This window comes from Epargyreus clarus, unplaced genomic scaffold (genome assembly GCF_041222505.1).
Source record: "Epargyreus clarus isolate Ecla_fem2 unplaced genomic scaffold, WU_Ecla_fem_2.2 ptg000014l, whole genome shotgun sequence".
In the NCBI taxonomy this organism is placed as follows: Eukaryota; Metazoa; Arthropoda; class Insecta; order Lepidoptera; family Hesperiidae; genus Epargyreus; species Epargyreus clarus.
The window spans coordinates 16661278-16679781 of NW_027332222.1; the positions used below are offsets into that span (position 1 = coordinate 16661278).

An 18504-nucleotide genomic window follows, 5' to 3' on the forward strand; every position below is an offset into this window, starting at 1 on the left:
TTTAGTTCGGTTTAGTTTGATCGACATTGAGTTGGTATTTTGTTTGATTTATTATTGTACTCGTAGCATTAAAAACTCTTCAGGTCTTCAATGATAATATTATGATAAATTGTTTGCTATTGTAGTGTTGGGCTTCAAAATATTTCACGAATTAAGTGGTACAAAATTCTTACCTAGCAAATCTGTATGCCATCAGTCCCAGGAACTGTAAAATTCCAGATATCATTTTTCTGTGACCTTTAGTCAGCCTGTCGAGTTTCCCTTTCGCAGCGTTGCGGAAATACAAAAACGTAACCAGCATCCCACTAAAAATAATCGTGACAAATTAAGTTGTAAAAAAATATGACCGGATTTTTAACTCTGATTTAAATTAAACCATTAAAATGGAATGTCTATAGGAAATTGCTAGAATTTTAGGAGCTTTTTTGATTAATTTCGTGAAATTAATGTCAATTGGGCTTTCTAGACAAATGGAATAAGTCACTGAAATTGATCATTCGGAGTGTCATTGATATTAGGTATGTAGCTAGTTAATAATAATAACTTTAGTACAGACCCAAGACAAAAGAAGGTGTCGACGCTGTAGACCGCACTGATAATAAGCTGGAACCAGAAACTCTTTTCCAGAACAGCCCTTAGCGCAGTGTTGTCTGCGTACTGAAAAAAATATACATTCAGAGTGTAAGAAATATAGACATTCCTTATAATGATGGTAATGATGTCCTCTCTACACATGGAGAACATAAAAGTAAGGATAGGTTAAAGATTATTACGAACCTTGAAAACAACAATACAAGTGTGTCCAAATATAACCCAGACCATGGAAAGGGTACGAAGGCCGTGAACCACAGCGACGGTGTCCGCGCCCACGGACTGGTCAAAGATCTGCAGCACGTTCGCCTTCATCGAGAACGACAATAGAAGCTCCGTCCAAATTGCTGTAAAATAAACAAGGGTTAAAATTATATTATACGTACTTACATTTAAGTGCTATCGATACTTAAATCTGGGAGTTGACCAATTTGATCAAAAAGGGATAATATCAATAATTATCGTAACCTATTTAGAAATATAAACTTAATTAAACATTGCGGGCGCAGTCGAAAAATGGACAGATGATCGTTAATGCCTTTTCATGGGAGTTTCTGTTTTGGACAGTTTTTGTCGCAATTTTTAATCACTGGATTACAATCGTTTCACATTGTCGGAATTCGTATGAGCGATTTCAGAAATTTCAATATCGGTCGGCTACCAACTAGTACCATCCTTCACCACTCCATTAAGTACATTACAAGGTACATATCTAGTACTTGAATAGCATAGAATTTACAAAGCTTAAGCTCCTCGTCAGCGGAGGCTGTTTCAGCGGTGAGCCGCTCCTCGGAGGTGTTGCTGGTGGTGATCGCGATGTTGTTGTTCACATTGTACATCGATTTGCCTGGAACATTCAGATTGATGGTTAGGAACATGTTAAAATAAAAATACAAATTAGTTAAATTAAAATAGTGTACAGAGACGCTCAGTAGCTAAAACTTTGTTTATTGTTGCGTGGTCACAATTAAAGTTAAACATCTTTTTAAATAGATATCAGACACTCTTACTTAGATTAGTTTATCAACGTTTTGATATTACGAGTACATCAGTCATACACACCCATGTCAAATCATGGGTATTATTTCATTATTTGCTAGGTACCCTTACGCTACACACATACTGGACACATAGAAGTGTGCTCCTGTATCTTGCAATATAGCATAACATGTGGTTCCTCTGACGAATCCGTACAGAAAAAATAATTCTTTGCAAGAAATTTACTTGTTAAATTCGTTATTTGTCAAAGTCCGTGTATTTGAACACAGCGTTCAAACGTACTAACATTCCCTCAGGAGACTAACTGACTACTTTACCTTTGGAGACGGTGATAGCATCAAGTCCATGCAGGTCGAGCTTGGTGTCGTTGCCGCCGTCCGTGGCCATGTTGGCGGCGCGGCGGCGGCGCGCGCGCACGTCCCGCGCCAGCTTCATGTCGTACGCCGTCGCCGCCACCAGCACCGCCGCTAGCGTGGTGCATACACCCCTGGAAATTAAATTATTAATACGGATTGCGTCCATATAGCCCAATGCATTAGGTAGATGCCCATAAAAGTATACCAATAACATTACATTTGTTAATGATGATGAAGTTATTGTAACGAATAAAACGTATTTAGGTTCTAGCTACCGTATGGACCTAGTCTATTAAGCTTGTACGGATTTTCCGATTTTTACAAAATCTTGTTTAGATACCTCACATTTTGTTTTTACCGTAACGAAGGAAAGAAAGTACAAGTCGTAATGACCTGAATTATTCGGAATAATGAATTCAGAGAAAATCTAAAATTTATTACGACAACAGTGATATCAGCGTCCAAACAACATTTGAATTATCTGTGTTGAACGTGTTAAATATGCAAATTACCTACGTGCGTGCTCAAACGTACGACTGCTTCTTTATTATGAACGAAAGTTGACGAGAAAAATATAACAATAGGATATTGTCACACGTTACAAGTGTTCAGTTACTGATGTTCAACAACAATTACTTTATTGTAGTATTCCCTTGAGATGTTCTCAGCGAGGCAGGAAGGTCCCAGGACCACAATGCCGTGACATAAGCACCACGTGGGAACTGTCGCAGCCGAGACGGAAAGAAAGTTAGAAAACACAGCCTATGGATATTGCGCAACTAGAACACACTTTCAAGGCGACATTTAAAACACTGGTCATATTTATTTTAATAGTTCTATGTTTGTTTTGTTATAAAAGTAAAGTAGCAGACACGCTTGCTGTCCATCTGATAGAAGATGATTACTGCCGTACATGGACATCTGTGATCAATTTCTAATTCGTTTGTAGTCACCTGAGGTTAATCATTAATATTAAGATTAAGTTAATAAGCGCATCTTTTTGCAAGCTCAAAAATACATATAGACGGGCATCCGAAGTAGACCTACGAGTTCTACCATATTTAAGTAGTTGTTGTGTTACTAAATTAGTTTTCGTGAACATTAAAATTAGGTAATAAATCGTCCACTAAAATTAAGGATAATTTGCTCGTGTGTTCAGATATGTTGCACAATAAGGCATGCAACTTTTCGTTATTGGTAATGTCGAGCAATGAGTGAAGTTATATTTTAATTCATAGTCTAAAGGAGAATGCCCATTCTTGGTACTGATTTTTCTCATGCGTCAAAATGAAAGTAATATTGAAATTATTTTTTGATTTTTTTACATAATTTGTCGATCAGAATAGTTTCTTTGAACAGGGGATTCCATTTAAGATAAAATAAGACGAAATGTTGATTGTTGATCTTAAAAATTAAAATGGCGGAATTTTATACTCGGAATTCAATAAAATCTATTAGTGTTTTGACTAATGATTTTTCTCATGCATCAAAATGAAAGTAATATTAAAATTATTTTTTGATTTTTTTACATAGTTTGTCGATCAGAATAGTTTCTTTGAACAAGGGGGTTCCATTTAAGATAAAATAAGACGAAATGTTGATTGTTGTTCTTAAAAATTAAAATGGCGGTATTTTATACTCGGAATTCATTATTTTAGGTTTTTAGGTTTATTTTAGCTTTTTTTCCTACTACCTTTAAAAGTAAATGGAATATGTTAGTTGAACCACATTATAGGTACCTACTATCAGTTAAAATCGACCATCAATCTATCGTCGGATATTTTCGATTTTAAGGTTATGTAACATTTCGGTAAATAACTTCAGAACCCGGGTGCTGATCCAAAAAATAATTATTGGTGATAGTATTTGGTTAATTATACATCGTCCACAACAAGTTTCAATTTGATGCAATTCTGGACGGCGGTCTATACTTTCATGGGCATTGTCCTTTGGCCTAAATATTCAACAATGTTGTAAGCACGGCCTTGCCTCTATCTCAGATGCAGTTGCAACGTTGATACTTGCTGCATACTGATTGACAGCCCGGGGCATAAGGTCGTGTATCTGTCATTGTTTCTCAACTACTAGACCGACGCAACCGTCGCAACCCTCGGAGCCAATTGTGAAATTATATTCACGCGTACCAACATCCCAGCGTTAGATATACGATCGCAATATTCTTCCGAATTTTCTATAGATTTGCAGAGTGTAGGTAGAAATCTGTACATCTCATTCTGAGAAGGGAGTTTAAGAATAAAAGGGGGAGTAGAGAATTCTGAATAGAGCGAATAGATAGAGTATAGGTTACTTACTACTGATATTACGTATTTATTCATTAGTGCCAGTTTTCATATAAAATTATTGAACAATAATTTTGTTGACTTTTTGATTTAGCTTTCAATAGGGAATATGCATGTGATTTAGATTTGCTTGTTATTTTTTTCCTCGGTACATTACGGTCCTGAAATTACATCTAAACCATTATTTTTTCTTTATTTCGTGTTAAATTGTTTAAAACTTTAATCAAAAATCGTAAATTATGCGCGCGAAATTCAAATTTGCAAAACGCATTCCCATTGATCGAATCGAGAAATGACGTCACATAGCGTGTTACGATGTTTATCGGCGTCGATATTCAAACTGTTTGAGAGAAAAATTGTTTTTGTCTATATTCCTACAGTGTTATTTATTACCTAGTGCGATTTTTCTACATAGTATTATTAGGAATAATCAAGAACAATGATTGAAAGTAGTTTTGTCAAAGCACAATCGGACTATTTACCTAAAATATGCAAAATGAATAAACTGGTTTTTATGCATAGGTCAATTCGGAAATATTTAACTGATCATAACTTATTATGTTAATATTCTTTTTTTTTATAATATAGGAGTAGCAGACGAGCATACAGTCCGCCCATGGACATATGTAATCAACCCCAGATAGGATTAGATATTCCCACCTAAGGTCGGCCACAGATGCGCCGCTACCCCTGAGAACTAAGCTGGAACGCCTCGGAAAAGTCTGTCTCCTACCACACCCTTCAAACCGGAACACAGCATCACCTAACACTGCTGTTATTAGGTAGAAATAGGTGTGGCGGTAGTGCCTCCGGAGTCGAACCACAAAGGGTTCTACCACCTTCAACCAATCACCTATCTTCACCTATCTTTATAATATTATAAAAGATTATAATGCATTTTGTGTGTTTCAAATGATAGTATTTGTTGTAGAAATCGATAAGTACCTAACGAAGTAGATGATCAATGCAATATTTTAAAATCATTTACCTAAAATTATTGTTTGTTACAGTAAATACAAATGGTAATGCGATTTTGTAGATACTATATCTGTTTCCTATAATCTTGCACCACATTTTTCGTATTTTCGTATCTTTTGCAAAAGAAAAAACACTATATAATGTATTTATAGTAGTGGTTTTGCACAATAACTCTTGGAAAAATTTAAAAAGTGGTTATTTAGCCTTTCCCATGATGTAAATAGCGATGAAACCTGAAAACGTTTAATAATACCTTTATGTGCATACAGTTATCATCAATATTAATACAAATCACGCTACGTGACGTCATTCAAAGAGCGCGTAAAATGGCGGCGTTCAAATGTGTCAAATTTTATTGATACTTTAAATAATTTTTAAAAAAATATTTCAATCACTAATAAAATTGTTTATATTTTTTACTATGTTAAAACGATGTGATAAGTGGTTTAAAATAATAAAATAAAAATGTGCATATTCCCTATGGTGGTACTGTACTAATAAAATGTTATTATTATGTATGATGATTAGTAAGTAGGTAAAACGAATTTATGGACTAAAATTACGTGACTAGTGGGTACAAGAAATAATTAGACCAAGTAGTTATTATGCGACCTTTAAGAAAAAGTATTTGCAATGGTAACACGCAACATACAGCTACAAGTCGTTACCATAGAATTACTCAAGAAAACATAATTACTCTAAGCTTCTGACGGTTATGTTGATTTGCATATTACACGCATATAAATGCATAACGCGTAGCATAAAGTAAATAGTAAAACTTGATATAAAGATATGAACGTCATATTTTATTGCAATATTTTGGTTGTACCTACAATGTGGAATCTTAAATTATACACTATCTAAACAGTTATTTAATACAGAATTTATTAAAAAGTCTTTTTCATTTAACTACAATAATGTGCGTTATTAATGCTCAATTTATCCAAATTATACACACAAAATATTTGAGAATTTGTAGTAAGTGTGTACCTATGAAGTATTTGTCAAATGTTGGCAATCTTTGGCGGGAAAAGAACTAGATTTTTTTATAATATAGGAGAAGCAGACGAGCATGTAGAGCATGTCTCTCAGATGGTAAGTGACCCCTGGCACCCATGGATATCTGGCATTTAACCCCAGATAGGATTAGGTATTCCTAGCTGAGATCGGCTCCTGATGCACCGCTGCCCCTGACTGCACTGAGAAGCCTTGGAAAAGTATGTCTCCCTTACCACATCCTTCAAATCAGAACATAGCGGCGTTTAATACTGCTGTTTTTAGGTAGAAATAGGTATGGTGGTGGTGCCGCGGGAGTCCAACCATAAAGGGCTCTACCACCTTCAAACTAACGGGTGTAAATGGTGTAATACACAATACACAATGGTGTAATACACAATGTACCTACTCATAAAAGTGATAGCCTGTAGTCACTTACAGCAGTATTTGGAAGGTGGGGTCTCCCAGGTAAGAGTATGCGCCGTGGTCGGGCGAGCGCACGGCGGTGACGACGTGCCGCAGCGTGGGCGCGCGCACCGCCGCCACCAGCGCCGACACCTGCTCGCGCGTGCACGCCCGCGGTAGACATAGCCCGAGGTGGAGGGTGCGCCGCTGAGGACAATAAGTCAGAATTAAATTTGATATGTATTGATATTTTTAAGTGACAGAATCGGAAATAACGCGTGTTAACAATCGAATCGAATTGAATAAACAATCTATTGACAAATTTTAATAGCAATATATTGACAATTTCTAGTAGCACCGTTATTAATAAACATTCTATCTAATGTTTTATCGCAGTTTGCGGGTTACGTTCGAGTTGCTTAGACGCGTCCCACTGCATTGTGTACACGTGCAATCCTTATCGGTTCGTGGAATTGTTTACGTCGACGGCCGGTCCACAGTGACCGGTCCGTTCACTTAAAGTTCAACTGTATGCCAATATGAGTAAGGACCAAGTTCCGAATGAAGAGGGAGCTAATGGCAATATTAACTTAGTCGAAGATAATGAAGAGGAAATGAACCAAGTTGCAGATGACAGAAGTATAATCAGCGAAATGAGTAGACAAAGTAAAAGAGGAAGAGAGGATGATCAAGAAGAGTGGTCTCACGTGAGAAGCAGAAAAGATAGAATGAGAGAAATGCGGGGAGTATTAGAAATAAGTATTACATCTAAGGAGAAATTACCTAAACAATTTGCTCTTGCTAAGTTGTTTAAAAGTCAGAACATAACAAATATTACCCGGGTAAAATATATTAATCCTTATAAAATAATTGTTGAGGTCAAGGGGGACCAGAGTGCTGAGGTTCTTATCCAATGTGAACACCTGGTAGGATTAGGATGGAGATTTCAACGTCCACTGGAGGTAGGTCTATCATACGGAGTAATTAAAAACATTGAACTCGAGTTGACCGAAGAAGAACTTCTAAAATCTATAACCTCCTCTTATGAAGTTGTTAACGTTAAGAGGCTCAAGCGACGTACAGAAGGAGGAGTTGGCTGGATAGAAAGCGAATCTGTGAGAGTTGGTTTCGGGGGTCCATCCCTCCCATCTTACATATATATATATGATATGCAAGTGAAGGTCGAACCTTACCTTTTTCCAGTTACTCAGTGTTCTAGATGTTGGAGATTTGGGCACTCTAAAAAAATGTGTCCATCTAAAAGAATATATTGTCCTAAATGTGGTGGTAAGCATGAGAACTGCAATACTACTGTATATAAATGCATTAATTGTAATAATAACCACATGACATTAAACCGAAAATGTCCAGAATACTTAAAAGAAAAAAAGATTCGAGAAATAATGGCCGAATTTAATGTTTCTTATCGTAAAGCTGTTACAATGTATGTTCCGCCACAATTGCCGACACAGGAGAGTATACATTCACCAGCAAGAACCGAATCAAATTTAAACAGGATTTTTACTCCTGTTCCCACTATCACTCAAGGCTTTACTAATAACCTATTAGGCCAGGAAACACCTTCGACCTCATATGCACAAGTTACAGCATCGGCAAAGCATGACACTGTCTTAAAGGAAACGGAGAACGATACAAATTGGAAAAAACAGACGAAGAAGAAGAATAAGAAGAAAAAGAAGCAACAGAATATAGAAGATGATATTATGCGAGAGGAAGTGATTTCTACAGATACAGAAGAAAGTGATAGCACGATATTGAATAATAATAAACAAGAGCGAAAAAATCGGGGATCACGCAATATGCCGTTTTATATTTTGTTACGCAATATTATGAATAGTTCTAATCAAAAAGGAGGATCGTTGAAGAGTAAGATTGAAAAGGTTGTGCAAGAAGTTATTGAATGGGTAATAACGTGGATATTTCAAAATATCCCAAACTTGCCTTTTTTCCAAAATCTTTTTGATTAATCATGGGTAAAATAGATATTAACATTTTGCAATGGAATGCCCATAGTATTAAACCGAAAATAGTTGAATTTGAACAAATCTTGTGTCAAGAAAAAATACATTTTGTAGCATTAAGTGAAACGTGGTTAAATCCGGAAAGTGTAATAAACATAAAAGACTATAATATATATAGATCAGACAGAGTTGATTCTTTCGGGGGAGTAGCAATTTTAGCACACAAATCTTTTAGAACTGAATTACGTCCAATCCAGTTGCGTAATACAGCTATAGAGGTAGTGATTATAAAAATTTTTAATTGTGAGCATATTGAACATTTGGTTTCACTATATTGTCCACCTAACGCAAGCACGTCTTATTTAGATTGGGACGCCCTTTTCTCAATTTTAAGTAGGAAAACTATAATATTAGGTGACTTTAACGCTCACCATCCCAATTGGTCGAATAGATCTGACAATAGAGGTTCCCAAGTCTTTGATGCACTAATAGATCATAGCTTTATTACTTTAAATAATGGTAAAATCACTCGTTTAAAATTAGTCAACAATGTTCTACAACAGTCTGCTCCAGACATATCAATGGCATCGTCAGATATTGCTTTAAAATTTAACTGGAATGTGATAAACGAGTCGTTAGGTAGCGACCACCTTATGATTAAAATGACAACCTCTATTGAATATACTCCTATTTTTAATAAAAAACGTAACTTCAAAAAGGCCGATTGGGAAAGGTATCGTCAAATAGTAGAAAGTGAATGCTCCAGTTTATCTCTCCCTTCTGATTTCCAGGAAGCGTATAATATATTTATTAATATAATTAATAAAGCGGCAGATTCTACCATCCCATATGTCAAATTATGTATTAATCCCAATGCCAAATTTACCCCAAAATCATATTGGAATCCAAATTTATCGAGATCTATTGCTGAAAGACGACTTGCGCTTTCTAATTTTAGGAAAAATCCAACTCCGAATAATTTAGAAAAATTAAATATAATAACAGGTAAAACGCAAAAGCTACTAAGAAATGCAAAAAGTAAAGGCTGGTGGGAATTTTGTTCATCCTTGAATGAAGTTTCTTCTGCGTCGGATGTATGGCAACGTATGAGATGGCTAAAAGGACGTAAATCGACAAAGTATTATGCTGAAAAATCAATAGCAGAAACTTTATTATGTAACCTTACACCAGATTACGTACCCCATAATCAACCATATTTTATTTCTCGTAACACTAAATTAGAAGGTAATATTTCGCTGGAGGAACTACAATCATGCTTAAAATCTAAAGATACTGCTCCCGGATTTGACGACGTTTCATATTCAATGCTTTTTAATTTACCGGATGCTGGAAAAAATATCTTGTTACGCTTATATAATCTTTTTTTATCCCATGGTTTTGTACCTAATCAGTGGCGGAATATTCGCATAGTACCTATTCCTAAGCCTGGGCGGGAATGTAATACTGCGTCATCACTGAGACCTATTTCACTTATGTCGTGTCTATGCAAAATATTTCATTCCATTTTGAATAATAGAATAGAATGGTATCTTGAAAAAAATAATTTCTTTTCTGAGGAAACCAATGGTTTTAGAAAAAATCGTTCTTGTTTAAATAATTTAAATAATTTGGTTGCTAATATTCAAATAGGATTTTCCAAAAACGATATCACTGTAGCTTGTTTTTTAGACCTGGAAAATGCATACAATAACGTTGACATTTCGTATCTTCTATATACATTAGATAACTTAGGAATAGGTGGTACATTATGTAATTACTTGTGGACCTTTTTACAACAGCGGTTTCTTATAATAGAGGGTAAAGATTATGAACTTAGAAGGAGCACAGGGCGCGGATTGCCACAAGGAGATCCTTTATCCCCTTTACTATTTAATGCAGTAACATTTGAAATATGTAAAAGTATTAATTCACTTGCAAATGTCAGTATGTCGCAATATGCAGACGACTTTGTACTATTCAGCTCTTCAAATAACTTATTGGACGTTCAAAATAGAATTCAAAATGCTTTAATTATTTTATATGAAATGTTTTGTAAAATTAATTTAGACATATCACCCTCAAAAAGTAAAGTATGTATATTCACCAGAGGATATAGGAGACACAACTGTAATCTGAAAATTAGAGATGTCTCTTTAGAGGTCGTGAACGATGTAAAGTATCTTGGAATGTGGCTGGATCGATCTTTAAAATGGAATAAGCACGTTAAAGAATTAGGAGAAAAAGTATTAAAATTCGTGAATATATTTAAAGTTTTGTCGGGATCGGGCTGGGGAATTCATCCGAAGCATTTACGCCGTCTGTACATATCTTCTGTTAGAAGTAGATTAGATTACGGATCCTTTTTGTATGATAATTCCTGTAAATCAAACTTAAACAAATTAGATATAATTCAGAATCAACTTATGAGAATCATAGGAGGATTTATTAGGAGTACTCCAATTCATGTAATGGAGAGTGAACTTTGTCTATGCCCATTATATTTAAGACGACGTTATTTGGCTGGGAAATTTTGGTTCAAGAACAAATCAGTTTTGAATAACTCCTCTATCTCATTAATATCCCAATTGACTGACCTAAATTCAACGCGATATTGGAACAACAAGAAAAAACCCCTACTTACATCAATTCATCATACCTACAATTCCCATCCGGTTCAGTCTGCTTCTTCAATAGGTATATTTTCCTTTGATCAGTGGGTTACAAACATCAATATTAAACAATCATTAATTCAAGATATAGATGGAGTTATTAGCTGCAAACGTAGTTATCATCCAATCACTTTGAAAAATAAATGTATAGATTTTTTAAATAAAAAATATGGTAGCTTTTATAAAATATTCACAGATGGTTCCAAGGACGACCACGGTATTGGAGCAGCATTTTTTGATTCACAATTGAATATTTCTGTAAAATTTAAAGTCACAGTTGAGATTTCTATCATGGAAGCTGAGTTAGTAGCCATTTACGAAGCATTAGCATATATAGAGTCAATTAAGTTTGACAAGATTGTCATAATAACAGACTCGAAGAGTTCACTTCAACACCTGGCTCGGTGCACCTCGGCTTTCCGAGGCCTGCCTGTAGCCTACGCGATAATTAAATTGCTTCTAAAGCTACAATCCGATTCCAGAGTGGTACTTCTTCAGTGGATACCATCCCATATTGGCATAGATGGTAACGAAAATGTCGATTTTTTAGCAAAACAAGCTATTTCTGATGGTGTCGAGTTAAAAATTACCCCTTCATTTCAAAATTATATACCCTTGTTAAAGCTACATTGTTACAATATTTGGAAAGAATATTTTGACAGAAGATCTAGAGAGAAAGGCATATGGTATCGCACAATCCAGCCACATCCATTAAGATACTTATGGATAGATAATCAAGTACTTAATAGAAATGAGACAGTTACAGCCTTGCGTCTACGATCTGGACACATTCCATGTAACAGATTTTCGTACATGATGCGTAAAAATACATCACCTAACTGCCTAACGTGTAATGTCGTTGAAGATCCCTACCATATTTTAATGGAATGTGTGCAGAATAGTAACGAGCGGAAAAATGTTAATTTTAATTTTAATTTGATCGGATGCTGCAATAGTATGCTGGCGGATCCGACGTCTAATGATGCCAGAAAGCTTTATGGACTCATTAGACGTTAGATAGCTTAAATTTTAATTGATTATACTTTGATTAATTCATTGCTTGGTTAATTATATTAAAATGTTGATAACCAGGGCGGCATGATCGCATGAGCGATAAAGCCCTTTCTTTTCTCTGAATAAAAAAAAAAAAAAAAAAAAAAAAAAATGTTTTATCGACCATCCACGTTTTACTAAAGATCGACTTTTAACATTTCTTATTTAACTTTTAACTTAAACTTGTATAGGTTGATTATTACTAACGGACCTAATTGGACTGCTGTTGATTTAATAAATAAATAAACGCTTTATACACTCACAGCCCCACACTAGGATTCCACTTAGACAAATAGACAAACACCCAGACCCAGAAACAACATCATTTAGATATGTCTGGCCGGGGATCGAACCCGGGACCCTTTGCGCGTCAAACCGGTATGGTGGCCGCTCCTCCACGCGGGTCGTCAAAGTGCATTGTACGTAATGTTTATGTCATTGATAAGAGGAAGTTTGTTCTAATTGGTCGTTGGTTGTAATTATGTGGGTATTTCGTAAAACGTTCAAAATTTCTCATTGGTACGGCCTTTAATAAATAATTAATCATCTGAGGGTAATGCATACTTTTCACGCCGTGTATTCTTAGTCCGGTACTCCACAGTGATTAGACATGTTAAGTACGTAACACCGTTAATTTTGTACGGTTCCTTATTTGAAATCTGTAGTGATTAAGTGAAAACAAAGATCTTACAGTTTTGACGATATCCGCGATATCGGTGGTGACGGTGAGACGTGCGATGTAGAAGCCGGTGTCGAAGGGCGGGCCCAGCCCCGTCATGGACACGTCCTGCCGCCACTCGCTGAAGATCTGGGACCCTCCGCTTCCTGAGAAACAAGGTAAGTACGCAAATTACCCAAATATTCATAATATTGTTTTTATACGTACCTATGTATAGACATGACAATATGTTATTTCTCCATTGAATGTTAGTTATTGTATAACTGTAGCAATGTAAAGTTTATACGTCAATTTCAATACTAAATTACTTTTAATTATTTTGTCAATATTATAATAACCATAACATTACAAATACCCGTAAAAATTGGTCATTATATAAATACGATTGTTGAATACATCGAAGTACATAAAATTCATTTCTTAAATATATATAAATTATTATGTTTGTATACATTAATGGTATAACTATTATTATAAGTTGATGGCATAATTGTCATTTTTGTGTTAGCACATAAACAGGTACTTATGGTACCTAGGTAATAATTCAAAACGTAAATATTTTATTGGTTCGGTCAGCGGACGTTTAAAAAAGTATGAAAATAATGTAATCATTGACGGGTATCTAATAATTACACGTGTAATTGTAAAAGCGACAGAACTAAACCACATTTCTTGATGGCGACTTCAGCACCACACCGGGTTGAAGGGTTTGATAAGACGAACACACCTAAATGTGGTATCTGGTGGACTGTATTGGTCCTGAATAGAAACAACGCTTCATTTATTGACTTCAAACATACTTTGTAGACTATTTGGATATATTTAGTGCCAAAAATACTTATCTATGGCCAAAAACATAGATTAGTAAAAGATTACTCAACCCTAACAAGAAAATTTACCCAGTTTTGAGAATTAAAATAGTTGCGTAAAAAATTTTGCCACGTCTCCGTGCTAAAATGTCCCTAAAATATTTGAAATAATTATTTATTTATTATGTAAATTACGCAGTATTAGTTATTTATTCGTAAATTTTCTGTAAAAATGTTTTTATTTGTCAAGAATTCAAACAAAGAACTTACTAATAAGCCGTTTTTGGCTTCATTCAATTTCAAGGCGGCGAAGTATCTTTAGTAATCTATGGCCAAAAGTAACAACTTCTCAAATTTAATTGCATGGCAGTAGGTATGTTATGTTGCGTAAAAAACAACTCAGCATTCACTGTGTTTATTAAGTATTATGTAACGATGGAATTCCATATTTTTCTAGGTTTCTAGGTCACTGGTTAGATATGGTTAAGCAAAATAATATTTATATATCTATCAATGTAAACAACACTTACATAAATCTTAAATAATTCATTAGGTTAGTTTGTGTGCCACTTATTTCAGGTTTAAATTTATTTATTTACGTGGTGGATTGGTGTCCATGTTCAATTGGTTCAAAAGATCACGCCTACCATTATCTATCGCTGTTCAAACACATATATAATGTGTTTGAATTTTATAATTCACCTTAAATATTTATTTTTTATTCTACTTAATACTTACAATAGAACTATATATATTTATTGACTTATTTGATTGTGGACTTGCCTAAAAGTGATTACTGCAATAAGAACTGTTATTTAGTATATCATGCTATGTGTAAAGTACCTACTTAAATTTATTTTCTTACAATCAGAAAATATACGACAATATCGGATGTATTCAATAAAATAACTAAAGTATATATTAGTATAGCTTTAAATATTTATCCAATATGTTATCCATCGGCTTTTCGATATTATCAATCAATTTTAACTACATCACTTAGTCAAGTAGTTTGTTTCTACAGCTCATGTCGTAATAATACGTCAATTTCTTTATCCACAACTTACTTTATGATCGATAGCTGCGGTCCAGCCGCCTACATTCTAGTATTTAATGTTGTAAGTTGCACAAATAATAACAAGTGAACTATGCAAAGCCAATTTTGTAATGTTCTAGATAGCTATAGAAAGACTTCAGACGTTATAAATGTACACTATATAAGATTTATTGCGCATGAAAAATTACGCACGTGAAAGGCTGTAATGGAAGTATGTGGATCAAATAAGGATAACGCCTCTTAGGTAATTGCTAAAATCGCGCAGCGGAGAAACATTATAAGGAAAATTCAATTCCCATGAACTTGGGAATTAAATTTTCATTGCCATTGCCAAAGTATTTTAGAGTTAATAAAATATGAGTTGTTAAAATTTACAAAGTATTTTATTAAGGGTCAAAAGGCAACGTTAACGTTTAAAATTCATACCTATTAAACTGGTAGGTACCTGGTAGGTATCTTGTTGTAGGTATATGTAGTAAACCTACAACAAGATTTTGCCACAAGGAGATTAAACAACCTATTTCCTAATAAGTAAATATAAACTACAAAGTTTCAACGCTCTATTATTCTATTTAGATAAAGTAAAATTAAAATCTAGGTCTCGATATCGGCCGTTGTGTAATATTACTTTGCTTTCAGAACTGCTGTGCTGTTGACATTTAGAAAATGACCTAAGCTCCTCGGCATATTTTGCAGTAATATTATCTAATAGAGAAATTACCTATAATCAAAATATTATTTAAAACGTCGCAATTAAACTCTTCGAGTAAATGCGTAGTAGGTACGTGTGTAGTATGTATCTACTCGTAATGCTTGTATAAATAAATATCTAACTAGGTAAATATTTCTGAAAAATCTCATTCTTCACTAATAACTTATTTCTGAATATGTAAATAGGTAATATTGTTTAATACTATATTTTCTATTTACTTGACAATTTATCTTCGGAAAATAAAGTTTTATAGAGAGGCGTTAGCTTATGGCTATTATATTCATACCCATGGCGGACTACATCAGTCTACCTATTTACAATATATAAATAAGTACAAATTGTTTCGTATTTTGCGCCGGCAACGCAGGGCAAATGATCTAGAGCGTGAACTTGAGATTGTTAGTATCACTTATTATTTCTTAACAAATGCGTTATATATATAATAAGATTACTTTTAAACGATTAAGATTTTCCATTTATTCTCCATATAAGCCAAGTTATTCTACCCTAAGATAGGTTACCTATTACCTACTACACTTATTTTATCATAGACTTATCATAGACTACGCTTTAATAAAAAGCGTAATAAGTACATACCGAGTTATCAAGGGTCAGCCTACATGTAATCAAGATTCAAAGACAAAGCTAATGGCAACACCCGGCGGATAAACCTTGAGAAGTGACTGGCAACACTGGTAATTGGGTTAGCACAATAAATTGACGATGGTTAATCTATAATCCATAGAAAACACCTGACACAAATAGAAACAATTAAATGTAATAATGCAGGTGCACCGTTAAATTGACATGATCTGTTGTTGTAATTGATTTGTAATTATGAAATTCTTCTGAACAATAACTTTCTATTGTTTTCTAAAAATAATAAACTTAGCATTGTTTTTGTTATAAATAAAATTTTGTTGAAGTAATCAACTTCCTTATCCTTACGGTATATTTATCTGTCTTAGAAAGAAAATATATTTTTCTAAACTATTACAATAAAGATTTAGACTACTTATTTACCAAGAAATAATAGAGATCTAAAATTATTTTAAGCGGTCATAAAATCAATCTTAATATGTTAAAATATTCACATTAGCATTAAGCATTCACTTTTTCTTAGTAATTACATTATAGAATTAAAATTTAGCCAATATTTGAGGTGTCAAATACCAGGCGTGCATAAAATGAAAGATAGTACACAATACACATACTGTTATGCCGCGGCGCCGTCTGCTGGTCGTTGAGGACTTCGCACAGTTCAGCGGAGCCCGTCCAGTAGTTGTTGCCCCAGTAGAACATGGACGTGTAGCGCCCGCTAGCGTCCTCCACTGGAAACAAAACAAAGAAACAATTAGTTATTTTCTGATTGAGGGCTTAACTAAAAAAATAAAGAGGTAAAATAAAGTTAAAATAAAATTAGGCGATTTATGTTCATCTCAAGAAATAATATTTCAGTTACGTAATAACTTAATGACTTTATATGAGATATAATGTCTAGGTATGTCTATAAATCTGCTGTTTCAATTTACTGTTAGATAAATTGTAAGTTGCACGGAAATTCATACTTGAGGACGTTTGCAACTTGACATAGGATCTTAGTCAATGTTGCTGTTGACTAATTATCATCTATGAAAATGCTACCAGATACGACATAAGTATTCCTAAAAATTACAATAAAACAAAGATTAAGAACTTCTTTGCTTAAGGAGACGATTTTGCATATATTCCGAACCTGTGCCTACTGATGAATGTATCCATTTGACATGCAATCTGTCATCAAAAAACGCCCAATATATTATCAAAGTACGGTGTAAAGTTCAAGGTGGTTCATATATCCATCGCTTCCTTCCGCGGCAACGAGGAAGCGAGCTGATGACGGCTTTCTGATGCTCGGAGAAATTGCTTCCGGCCTGTAATTGCGGGCGATGCGCGAGCCGGCAACTGCCGCGTGACAGCTGTTATGATTGCGAAACGAATTGCGAATTATTGGTTCGCTATGTAGGTTCTACACTGATAATACATAACAGTACCTTCGTTAACATTTTGAAATACGATGCCGAAGTTTCGTGCATTAGGCTTCTTTTGTCATAAAAGCAGTGAGTTGGTGCTGAATATGCGGTAGGTCAAAATACCATCCTAACTAGGGTAGTCATTTGCGTTTCATTAACTCTTTAACGTAAGATCATGTTAGGTATATAAATCTATCTTTCTTTGATGCACCTATCTACATTTTATGCATATTCACATATTTATCAATCAGTAATCGAGCAGGTTTCTGGTATAAAACGCTGGTAAACTGAAGGTTCGGAGTTTGATTTCCCATTATCTCTAATTTTAATTTTTAAACATTATCAAATGCGTGGGACTACTAATTGACTGTGGATCGATCAGTAATGTGTTGACGATGATGAAATAATAAGAAACGTTGGGCAAACGAAAAGAACATTATTAAAAGCAATAATGCAATGTTTAACTTGCATTTTGAAGTTTATAACAACTACGCTATAAATTCGGATTACAATTTTGTAGAGACATCGAGGTTGCCCTTAATAGGAGGTTGGAACTCCGCAATTTATTTACCGTTATCGAACGTTGACTCAATTTGATCGAGAGAAAACTCAAGGGAAGGTCGTGGGGTTCATGACTCTGGGCGAATCGGATTCAGGGTCAAGCCGGAAAGTTGGCTTAGCTGTGCGTTTTGTAACCTTTGGCCTTAAGACTGATGAGGCCTTTGACGATCTTATCTGATCAACTTCCCTCAGAAGTGTTACTTAATTCTTCAGTTTGGAAATAAGCGATGTGGGTGTAGGAAAGTGATCTAAAAATGCTTGACATTTTTAAATTAAACGATCTTGCATTAGTTAAAACCAAAAGCTAACCAGATTTAGAGTGCTTGATGCTATATTCGTCAATTT

At 34.6% G+C, this 18504-nt stretch overlaps 1 protein-coding gene across 1 annotated transcript in view; it reads right to left on the reverse strand.

Annotated features, from left to right (window-relative positions):
• The window catches only part of LOC140747043 (nose resistant to fluoxetine protein 6), a 45284-nt gene that overhangs the window by 3349 nt on the left and 23431 nt on the right, over positions 1–18504 (reverse strand). The window contains exons 2-9 of the mRNA XM_073079271.1: positions 16801–16917; positions 13021–13154; positions 6660–6832; positions 1908–2077; positions 1331–1438; positions 778–938; positions 557–657; positions 174–305 (exon numbers count right to left, since the gene is read on the reverse strand). Of these exons, the coding sequence (XP_072935372.1) occupies positions 174–305; positions 557–657; positions 778–938; positions 1331–1438; positions 1908–2077; positions 6660–6832; positions 13021–13154; positions 16801–16917 (1096 nt within the window). The remainder of the gene's footprint in view (positions 1–173; positions 306–556; positions 658–777; positions 939–1330; positions 1439–1907; positions 2078–6659; positions 6833–13020; positions 13155–16800; positions 16918–18504) is intronic.